General features: G+C 34.6%; 1 protein-coding gene across 1 annotated transcript; it reads right to left on the reverse strand.

Moving 5' to 3' along the window:
- Nucleotides 1-582: 582 nt before the first annotated feature.
- LOC145042215 (SNF1-related protein kinase regulatory subunit beta-2) lies at nt 583-4,077 on the reverse strand. Its single transcript, XM_078990598.1, has 4 exons — nt 3,527-4,077; nt 2,230-2,405; nt 1,969-2,131; nt 583-1,112 (listed from the first exon to the last, which is right to left on the reverse strand). The coding sequence occupies exons 1-4, from the start codon at nt 3,719-3,721 to the stop codon at nt 786-788; spliced, it is 861 nt and encodes a 286-aa protein (XP_078846724.1). The 5' UTR covers nt 3,722-4,077; the 3' UTR covers nt 583-785.
- Nucleotides 4,078-12,431: the final 8,354 nt, after the last annotated feature.

Genomic DNA, 12,431 nt, shown 5'->3' on the forward strand with positions numbered 1-12,431 from the left:
CTTGTTATTTTTTAGGGATTTTCATTTTCTTAAAATAAAATTCCATAAAATTATAATAAGTTCTATAAGGAAATAAAATCATCCTATTAATTTGATAATAAATTCTTATAAATACTTCAAAAGATTTAATTTCTTTTGCAAATTTTCAAAAGATTATATTTTGTTATGTAAAGTATTACATTATAAAATATTTCATATTTATATATTGATATTAAAATTTTATTTTTAATAAACTCGTGTAATACACAGATCTATTTCCTAACGTTGTTTATTCCTCTTCTTAGTCAACATAACAATAACAATAAGAACATAATATAATGATCCATTCCTTCACCTTGTTCATTTCTTTACATTGTTTATTCCTCTTCTTAGTCAACATAACAATAACAATAAGAACATAATATAATATAATGATCCATTCCTTCACCTTGTTCATTTCTTCACATTGTTTATTCCACTTCTTAATCATTCCCAACTGGATGTATGAATCCAAAAATGGACATCCGACACATAAGTTGTATAAAATAACATAAGATCTATTGAAACAAGAGATTGGGGCAACAATAAATAGAATCCAAGAGATTACTCAACAATATCAACATCTTTGAATTCATTGACCATAAACCTCAAACATCTAATCGCTTACATTGTCATAAAACCCACAACTCAACTCATCAACAACATCCACAAATCCTCTCTCAAGGATTAAAAACCCAAAAAAAAAAACACAAGATCATTGGCATGAAAACGGATTACACCAAATTGAAATTGCATAAAGGGTTTGGTCATTGGTGTATGGATTTGTAGAGTACAACTGTGACATATTTGGATAGGAAGCGATGAGTGGATCCAAGGGCCACAACCGAGTCACTGCTCCTCCCTTTCTGCATGTAAAGATGGTTTATGACAACATGTTGAGGTCGTGATGAAGGTGGTGGGATTTCCATGTGGGGTGAAGGTGCATTCAGTAGTGTCATTTGGAGATGTGGTGGAACTAATGGTGGCTCTTTCGCATAGTCTTCACACCCAAGTTGTAAATTGTTGTAGCTTGAATCCGGGGATTGAGGTGGATCAAAACCAGATATGCTTTGAATGTCTTCCGGCACGTATTCCTATTAACAAATTCAAGAAACAAGAAATCAAATCCAATCATAAACCAAGGCTCTTCTCTTATGTTGAACATGACACGACAGGACAGAACAGGTTGTACTGCGTTTGGGACTCTTGTTTAATTATACTAAAATTTGCTCTTTTGTTATGTTGAACATGACACGACAGGACAGAACAGGTTGTACTGCGTTTGGGACTCATGTCTAATGGTACACAGACTTGCTTTTTTGTTATGCAGAACATGACAGAACAGGTTGTACTGTGTTTGTGATTAGGACTTTTGTCAATGGTACAAAATTTTGGTCTTTTGTTATTCAGAACATGACAAAACAGGTTGTATTTTTTATTTGATTTGGATAGTCTTTTTAGGGCTATTTTGGATGAAGATGAAAAAGAGGAGTGCATCCGTGTCTTTTGCACATATGAGAATCAAGATTGAGTACTATTTTTATCATATTGGGTGGGACAAGAATTTGCAATTTTTACCCCAAAATCAAGTACTAATATTAAAAGCCACCATGTGACATGATTTATCTAATCAGGGACCACTACAAAGTTCCAAACTTGTATGCTTTTAAATAATGAATAAGACATTACATGAATTTGGAAGTTGTACACTAACAACTTTTATATTTTTGACTCATCAGATCAGGACAAAGTCCAAATGCATCACAGATTCACCAAAATGGTATCAAAATCAGAGGTTCTAGGTCTACTTATACATTACTTAGATGACATTTAATGAGAACGCAAAAGTATCAGTTATAAAGGAAGATAAATCAGAATTGTTACACGTTCAATCTAGAAGGGGGGAAAGTGTAATATTGGAAAGTGATTTCAGAGATGGAAAATACAAACCTGCAAATCCAAGATGTTATAAGTGTTTCCTGCTTCATCCTGTGTCCATGGGACATCAGGGGAATACCTCCATTGTCCATCAACAACAAATCTGTACTGATAAACACCTGAAGGGAGAACTTTTAATATAATAAAATCTTTCCCTGATCTCTGCAATGCCTTCCTGTTCAAAATCACAGCGTCAACTTGTCCTAATTATATTTATATCCTTTCATAATGAAGAAGAATGATAAAGAAACAAAAGATGATGTTGTAATTTACCTTGTTTTCCAATTGTCCCATGAGCCTTCTACAGCAACTTCTTTGCCATCATAACTCCATGTAATCATTGTTGGAATTCCTTGCTCACTCATCATGTCTTCATAGCTGGAAGAGGTGTGCATCCATGAATTGTTTGGCTGCATCTCATCAGGTCTTTGTAATGGAGCCACAGGTACCTGAAAAGTGAAAACACATAAGATGATAAGATCACGTATAAGATATAATTCCCACTTTATAATATAATCCCTTTGTATCTTTTGCATAAACTATGCAGTTATATATAGAGATTTTGGGGAATTAGAACTAGGGAGGTTGTGATTCTTTATGATTGTCGGTGTTGACGTGAGCAAGAGCAAATCGAAATTCACACGCAAAAGAAGTTCCAAAAATAGGGATTTTTAGTTTATCAAAAGTCAGATATGGATAAGGAAAGGAGAATTTTGTCTCAATTTTTAGAAATGTGAAAAACAGAAAAAGGGAAAATGATCCCTTTGTTTCAAGGAAGTATAAGATCGCTTCAAAACTAGGAAGAGATAACTGATTTCTAAAGATGGGTTTCAATACATTAGCATCTTTGAACATTTTTCAGAATATTATTATTCAAAAGTTTACATCTCAGTATCAAATATATATATATATATATATATATATATATATATATATATATATATATATATATATATATATATATATATATAAGGGTAAAACTGGATTTCCTTTTAATTGAATATGGATAAAAACCAAGTGATCAAACTTAAGCAAGCAGGATTTCATGTTATATGATGTGTTGTCTTGTCAAAAATTTCTGTTGAAAGAGCTTCAATGCTTTGAAACAGCAAATCAAGAATCAGAAAGTTCATAAGCAGCAATTAGAAGCCGAAATCTCACACACTAGTAATTAGACAAATATCAATCGATCGCAGTTGAATTTTTCTCCCAAAATTTTCTTGAAACACCAAAAATGTAACAAGCAAGTTGAAAGATTGAGGAAGCGATCTCCAGCCACAAACAAACGCCAAAGTGATAGATAGATATAACGATAGGACGAATAAAAAAAACAAGAAGGAATTAAATATGAATCACCACGAAATACCCACAGAGATTTCCCAGATCTACGATATTAGCTGCATTATAAAGCAACCCATCAAAAAAATTGCAGTATATGAATCTACTGTATTATTGGAATCATCACTGTTATTTAGAACCAAATCAGAGTAATGGGTATTTATCATCAAGAAAAAGGGTAGTGAATAATTGCGAAAACCCTAAAATCAGAAATTAAAAATCGAAACTTAACCTGAGGAGTGAACATCAATGGAGAGCCAGAAACCCTAGGGCTTGGAGGAGGAGAGTGACCCATGAACTCACCATCATCACCAGTACGAGCAATATAGTTAGCGTCCTGAGCCGCGACGTCGTTACCAATTGAGGAGGTGCTACCACCATCACCACCGGCACCACCACCGTCTTCTCTACCATTTATGTTCCCCATTTAATGGATAAAAAGGAAACCAAAGAAATAAAAGAAACTAAAAAAGAGCCCAACTTTCAGAATCAGAATAAAAAGATTCTTTAAAAAAATTAAAAGCAAGATATCGAGTCTATTGAAGCCAACCGACCACTAAATCTCAGTAATTATTAAGAATTGAATCAAGTTTTTGTGAAGATGCATAGTCGGAAACAGAGAGAATCAAAACAAAATTCTTGTTGGACTTTTCTCCCAATGAATTTGATTGATGGTGTTGCACTGTCGATGTGTGGGATGGAGGAAGGGCTTGGTAGAACAGGAGAGAGAAAAAGGAAAGGAATCTGAAGAAAGAGAAAAGGAGAGAAAGAGAGATGATGAGGGTAATGTAATGTGAAGTGTATGATGCAGACTTGATCGATATTTCTTTTCTCATAAAATCATTGAGATGGACAAAGATTACCTTACACTTGAACTCTTATAAAAGCATACATTTAATTTCAATTAATCATGCTTCAATGCATTTCTTTAAATTCGATCACCAAATCTTAAATACTATGTCTCATCATGATGGTTTTTCTATTAATGTGCCGATGTATCTCAATAATTGTTAGTGTGTAAGTGTAGTTTATGAATTAATTATGTTATATTGTTATATAGTGTATATACAAAAATAAAAATGAAAGATGTCATTATTGTAATTATAATATTTCTTAATTGATTGATTGTGTCATTTATCATTGGTTGTGGCAGGTTGGAAATGATGAAGCTGACATCACTTAATGGAGTAACAGAGGTAAAGAAAATTTTAGTTTTCTGTGTCTATTAAATTATGTGGATTATGTGGAAAAACTGCTATTACTACCCTCTTTAAATATTCTATACATATTGTTATTAAAATTCAATCTATAATAAATTATTTATAATTTATTTTCTAAAAATAACACAAATTCAAATAGGATATCTATATGAAAAATAATGTGTTTTTTTAACGAACCCAAAACATATTAACATTAGGTAATTATATACTTATATTTATAATAAGAGAAATTATATATATATATATATATATATATATATATATATATATATATATATATATATATATATATATATATATATATATATATGAAAAGGTTATTTGGAAAACAAAAAACTCCTAAAAATCATAAAAATCCATAAAAAAAAATACCAAGACATCGCAAAACTTTTTTTTAAAAGTTTTTTTATCAAAAAATCGCAGCATTTTCTACAATTTCGCTGAAAAAAAAAATATTTTTTTTTGTAAAAAAAACATTTCAAAAATGTTTTTTCAGCGATTTTGACCTAAAAGTTGCGATTTTTTGATAAAAAAATTCAAAAAAAGTTTTGTTATCTCTAAGTATTTTATTTATGCATTTTAATGATTTTTAGGGTTTTTTGTTTTCCATAGAACCTATATATATATATATATATATATATATATATATATATATATATATATATATATATATATATATATATATATATATATATATATATATATCATCCCTGATAAATAAAAAAACATTTTATCACATGTCATTTGTTCTTTCATTTGGACAAATGGTATTTTCTAAAAATTTTGAATTTTCTATTTTTTACTTGTCATTTTATTGTATTTTTCATTTTATTAAATTAAAATTTCATAGTTAATATCTAAGGTATTTATAAAAAATGGTTTATAAACATTAAAGCCTCATTAATTTTAATAATTCAAAATTTTTTCTCATTTTTCTTATAAATTCAAACTTTTCAAATTGTTAAAATTATATATATATATATATATATATATATATATATATATATATATATATATATATATATATATATATATATATATAAAAGATGTCTCTTCTTACAAACAACAAAGTTCTTAAGGGTTGGCAAATATAGTCCCCTATTTATTTCTATTTGCTAAATATTAGGGATGAGCATCGGAACCGGGTACCCGCTTTTGAAACCGGAACTGCCTCGAAACTGCCGGTTCTGAAACTGGAACTGCCTTAAGCGGTTCCGGTTCTAATTCTCATTTTTTTGGAACCGCTACCCGCTGGGTACCCGCCGAAACTGATATATATATATATATATATATATATATATATATATTTGTGTGTGTGTGTTACTAAGACCGGTTTAGAATATATTGGTCCGATTCTATCCCTCTTTGATCCGAATTGATTCGATTTGGATCGAACTAAGTTGCGGTTTTATCGATAATGTTAACAAAGTTAATGTAACCGGGTTACCCGCTCCTAGAACCAGAACCGCCGGTTCCAAGACTGGTTCCAAAAATTTAAGAATTGTCTAAAGCGGTTTCGGTACCAGTTCTAACTTTCTAGGAACCGCCGATTCCGTTTTCGGTTCCGGTTCTCGCCAAATGAGGCGGGTATCCGCCTATGCTCATCCCTAGTAAATCTGGTATGTTTTCTATTTTTTTCCAGGAAGTTGTGACATCTCTAATTGTTCAGTCAGAAAAGACCGATTTAATTTATACTTTTAAAATAAAATCAGAGTAATCTTTTAAAAGATGTTGCGGAATTTGTCTCCAAAACAAAACATGATAAAATTTTATCAAAACATTTCTTAAAGAAATACATATTTTCATTATATATCAAAACCTCGGGATGTCATGTTCCGATACAGACCAAAAGCATAAACAGTACTTTATAAGCCTTACAAAAGTTATTTACAACTACTGGCCTATAATCCAAAAATCTCTATTCACCGTCCAATTATGCTCTAGGTCCACTACCTGTAATACATAAAGCTGAGTGGGTCAGGCTTGGGAGTCTGATGAGCATATAGGTTTTCAACCCACAATAAATAAATTTATTAATTTCATCAAATAACAATAACCTGATTACTCATTCTCGTTATCCTCATTTTACGTCCCTAAAACAACTATCACAAGGGACCTAGCCAAAGGATTTTCATCGGGACGACAACACTGCTTTGGGGGTTTCCCAACAATTTATGTCAAATAAGCCAACTATGTAGGGGATGGAGTACAGCAAATGAACACCCAAGCTCATTAACACCTACAGGTTGCAAGCCTGTCAGCGTTCCACAGGACTATCAAGAAAAGTTTGTGGTCGTCATCCATATTCCACTAGATGACTAGATCACAATAACATCGAGGCCTCTCATCATTTAATTTCATCACACATCAACTATCTACCCAAGTTTTACCCAATAATTTTGTAGATAAAAATACATATACATTTTAAAACTTGTGTAAAACATTCATTCAACATTCATCTCAAATAGACAAAACAATATAATTACACGTAGCACGTATTTTATAGAAATTACTTCATATATATGTGTAAGATGAAAGTGACTATACACCCACTTGATTTAATGACAATGGGGCAGCACTTCGTTTCTTAAAATGATCGCTTCTGATGAAATCGGGAGCTTTAATGAGAAACCAGGCCTTGCGAAGGTTGAGCTTCAAACCGAAAAGATAACTTTCACGGGCACTTTGGAACGTATGCTAAGTAGATTAAAAGAGGTTTTAGGAGTGAAAAATGTGAGAAGTTCCAACCAAAACCAGGAGATCTCGCACCTCCCTTTATATAAGGGAGGCTTCGGACCGAGGGGGAGAAGGAAAGAGCACGTGGATCGCACTTGAGGGGGGGGGGAGATGGCGGTGCGAGGCGAGAATGCGAGAGGGGCAGGTGGCTCGGTTCGCAGAAGGGCAGGTGGCTCAGTTCACAGGCGGTCATAGGCGTCGGATGTTGGTTGGGTTGCGGCTTCGGTGTGAGAGGGTTGCGACATGATTCGGACACGCGGCAGCAGCGAAGCGAGGCAACGTGGCCGAAGTCTTACCATGCAAAATTTCTCTGATTTGGGATTTTTCTCAAATATTGTGCCCCAAACTTCTAAAATCCATAACTTTCGCATAGGAGCTCTGTTTTTGACGTTTTTTATATGCACGCGTAGGTGAAATTATGCTCTACAACTTTTGTTTAGACTTCGTCGGCTAACTTTAATTTTATTTTTAATATTATTATTTTTAGCAGACCGGGACAAGAAAATCCATTAAAAATTCATAACTTCTTCATCCGATGTCCGTTTTCGTCTGTCTTTTTACCGTTGTACTACTATTGACGAGACCTTCGATTCCCGTTTAGGTTATATCGGCTATAAATACTCAAGTTTTTAGCTGTCTACTGCTAAGCTGAAACTTAGAAAAATCATAACTTTCTCATACGAAGTCAGATTTGGGCATTCTTTTTATGTATGCTCTCGGTTTAACGAATATTACGACTTTCATTTAGATTGCTAAGGCTAAAAAACACTTTAACATAAATTCACTCTTTACATCACACAACGTCATGTCGGTTTTGTCGCGAAACTTCGACGTGTAATAATTTCTTCGTTATAACTCGGATTTCGATATTCTTTATATCTCTGAAATCCTTGTTTCAACCACTACAACTTTATCCTTAGATATCCGCTTTATTTAATATTTATTTTTGACGCTTATTTTTATCCTTAATTTATTAATCATAATAATTAAGCAAATAAGCACATAATTCACATAATATTCACATAATTCCTCTTTATTACTTCAAAATTAGTTACAAAAGTTGATCTAGACTATTACACCATCATTAATGCTTTAGCCTAGAAATACGGGCGTTACAATTCTCTCCCTCTTAGGATGATTCCATCCCTAGAATCACACATCAGCAAATATATGCGGGTAGCGACTCATCACGTGTGACAACCCGAATTTTCTCCCGTTATTTTAACCCACCTCCGTTAATAAAATTTAATTTTTATTATTTTTCAGGCAACTTCTTGCGTTAGAAAATCTACTAAGGTTATAGTTATAATTCTATACGAGTCGGAAAACCAAAAGTACGTAAAAAAAACTCATGATTTCTCGAAAAACAAACGAGTTCACAGCCAACACGAGTTTACGGCCGTAAACCCGTTTACGGTCGGTGCCAGGTGGACCCCACCACCCCCTGGCCTATAAATACAGGACCCCCACCCTCATTTGAACTTTCTTGGCCGAAAACATCCACTTTCTCTCTCTAAACCTCATGACCGTAAACACCAAAAGTCCCTTCTTTCACTCGAAAAATGTTGGAAATCATCATTTGGGGCCATTTGGGAGCCTCTAGAGCACCAAGTCTCGATAACATTCCTTAACCGAAACCAAGTATGGATCTAATACTTTATCTAACAAAATCGTTAATTTAGATACGTATATGTATTTATTGATATTAGGATTTCGTTAAGTGCCACGTTCGTCAACTCGAGGATCTTCTGATTCAATCCTTTGTGACCAACAAACTGTGAGTTCATACCCCTACGCTTTAATAAGTTTTTATAACATTTTCAGGGGGGATACAAATCAAACATAAAGGTTTTCACAAGTAAAAAAATGATGCAATTACAACGGTTTTACATCAAACTTTTAGATGATTTATCCCTTTTGTAATATTCAGAGCATAAGGGATACTTTTTAAACAAAATTGCATAGTTTTCAGAATAATACATGAACATAACATACCGGTCAAACTATAATAGGTATAGTTTAGGGAATTCTTTACCGGTTTTACATATTCAAACACATAAACTATGACAGATTTAGTTTATCCATATTACATTCCGATAACAAGAGCATCTTGCTAAATAATTATTTGTGTATAACTATTTATACTCTACACTGTATAGAAACAATTTCGAACACGAGAACAACAGAAAAACACGTAAACTAGTTAATACATGATGGTGAAACCTTCTTCATAGTACCCTTTGGGGTACTGGTAAATCCTCTACTTTTAGTATAACCAAAATCTCCTGGAGGGAGAGCGTGAGATTTTTTAATAGATCTATTTGGGACCGCCAATCCCACACTTGAACTGTTAGCTACAATTAGGCAGGCATGTCTGGAATGACAAATTTTGTAATATCTGACGCCTGAAGAAACGTCATGGAGGTCATCAGTCAAATTAGCATGGTTATACGAACTCACAATAGTATAAACTAACCTGTGTTTATAGGATTTTCCTTCTTCAATAGTTTTATTTTTATTAATAAGACTACCTACTTACTACACTGGAGGGTATTCCAGGGACACAACCTTTGGTTTTATTTTAAGTAATAAAATTACTCTACATATTGGCGGTAGCGAGGGTTTTCGAACAGAATGTACCTTACTTACTAGCGGTAGTCAGGGTTTTCAACAAAACATACTTTATATTCTGGTGATAGCCATGGTTTTCAGACGAAACGTACTTTACTTACTGGTGGTAACCAGGGTTTCGATACAAACGATATTTACTTATTATGAAAAGAAATCATTTACAAATTCAGTGACTAGTTTCCAATACAAAAACATACTTATGAACTCACCAGCTTTATGCTGATACGTTTTTCAAAACCACTTGTATTCTCAAGACAACGATAGACGGGTACCTTTGCCAGCTTTTGGAGAAGACGAAGCATTTTGGAGTCTCATCTTTATCTTTTGCTTCTTTTGATGTATACAAACTATGTTTTCAAACAGATGTAAATATTCATATTGTAATGTAATGGTTGTGTTTACTTTGATTGTTATGATATGATTGTTGTGATACTACGCATGACGTCACCCGCCCCCGGACGTTTCCGCCGTCTGTTCTGACGATTCGGGGGTGTGACAGATTGGTATCAAAGTTCTTGTTTATAGTTAACTAAGTCTACCGAACCTTACATGGTATACAACTGTAAATACTAAGGGGCCGAGGCGCTCTGAACTAAAAGTATAGTTTTAAAATATAAGTATTTTACGAGAAGTATACAAGTATACCTACATACGAGAAGTATACAAGTATACCTACATACGAGAAGTATACAAGTATACAAGTATACCTACATATCATAAGTAGAACAAAACAAAAGTATTTGGATGTTGGATACTGCGGTTAAACTTGGCAGTTGTGTAATCATGTCTAGGGTCAATATAGCCTGATCAACTATATTTATTCGAGACATGACCAACATGCGCTTAGGATGTCACACACTCTGCCACATACTTTGCAATATCGAGCTTCACTGCCGGCCACCGATAATAAGGTTTTAGGTCCATATACATTTTAGTGTTGCCGGGATGAATTGAGTACATAGTTTTGTGAGCTTCTTCCATCAGAAGATCTCTTAATCCTCCTGTCTTAGGTACTCAAATTCGATCTTGGAATACCTCCAGTCCTTTACTGTTTATAGCGACCACTAACGTTTTGCCCAAACGGTCTTCCTTTCGGTCATTCTTCTTTGAAGCTTCTTCTTGAGCTTTCTTTATACTTTCCACAATTGTCGAGACAACTTCTATTCTCAATGCCCTTGGAATTTTTCTTTCAAGATTGACTTTCCTACTGAGAGCATCAACCACAACATTGGCTTTACCGGGATGGTAAAGTATCTCACAGTCGTAGTCCTTGAGTAACTCTAGCCAACGTTTTTGCCTCATATTAAATTCTTTCTGATTAAAGAGATATTGTAGACTCTTATGATTAGTGAAAAGTTTGCACTTCGTGCCATAGAGGTAATGCCTCCTTATCTTTAGAGCAAATACTACTGCTGCCAACTCCATATCATGAGTGGGATAGTGCTTTTCATGCTCTTTCAACTGTCGAGATGCATACACTATCACCTTTTCTCTTTGGGTGAAAACACAACCCAACCCAACACCAGACGCATCGCTATAGACAACGAAGTCTTCAACTCCGTCGGGTAGAGAAAGAGTCAGTGATTCACATAATTTCTTCTTTAGCAACTTGAATGCTTCTTTGTGCCTATCATTCCAAATATGAGTAGCTCCTTTGTAGGTTAAAGCTGTCAATGGAGTAGCAATCGAAGAAAAGCCTTGGATAAACCTTCGGTAATATCCAACTAACCCTAGAAAGTTTCGGATCTCCGTGGGACTTTTCGGTTGTTCCCACTTCATCACAACTTCAATCTTTGCAGGATCAACCATTATTCTACCTTGGTTGACCACATGGCCCAAGAATTGGACTTCTTGATTCCAAAAATCACATTTGGAGAACTTACCATACAACTTCTCTGTAACAGCCCAAAATCTCAAGTATTGTTTAATTGCATTTTGGGGTGTTTTAAAGGGGAGACTCGGCGAGTTGGAGCCAGACTCGCCGAGTAGGGTCGCAGTTGTGGTCGCGGGTTCGCGGCTGGACTCGACGAGTCCAGGTATGGACTCGGCGAGTCGACGCTGTTCAGCGGAAAACCCTAGCCGTTCAGTTTGGGACGTATATAAGGGATCTTATGCCGTCATTGCTCGTCTTTTGGCCGATTGAAGAGAACCCTAAACGACTGAGGCGTCTAGAGCAAGCTTGAAGGCCATGGGTGACCTTGAAGGAATTGTTGTGCAAGGAGGAGAAGGGTTTTAGTTAAAGAAACTGCAGGGAGTTCGAGTTCTGAAGTTTGGGGACATGGAAGGTACATCATTCAGGTAATAACTCGGATTACATTCTCCTGTGATTGATGTGTATATAGATTTAGGGTTTATGGAACCCATTTGGAGTCTAGATGGTTTGTTGTGTTGTTATTCAATGTTTATAACCTTGTATTAGGACCCTTAGAGGTCCAGAAGGATCCATGTTTGTATATTCGGGAAAATATGTACCTCAGGAAGCAGTTCGATCGACTGCATGGCGTGGACTCGCCGAGTCGGATGATCAGACTCGGCGAGTAGCTTGAAGAT

Source organism: Lactuca saligna, chromosome 4 (assembly GCF_052625555.1).
Source record: "Lactuca saligna cultivar CGN05327 chromosome 4, ASM5262555v1, whole genome shotgun sequence".
Taxonomy (NCBI): Eukaryota; Viridiplantae; Streptophyta; class Magnoliopsida; order Asterales; family Asteraceae; genus Lactuca; species Lactuca saligna.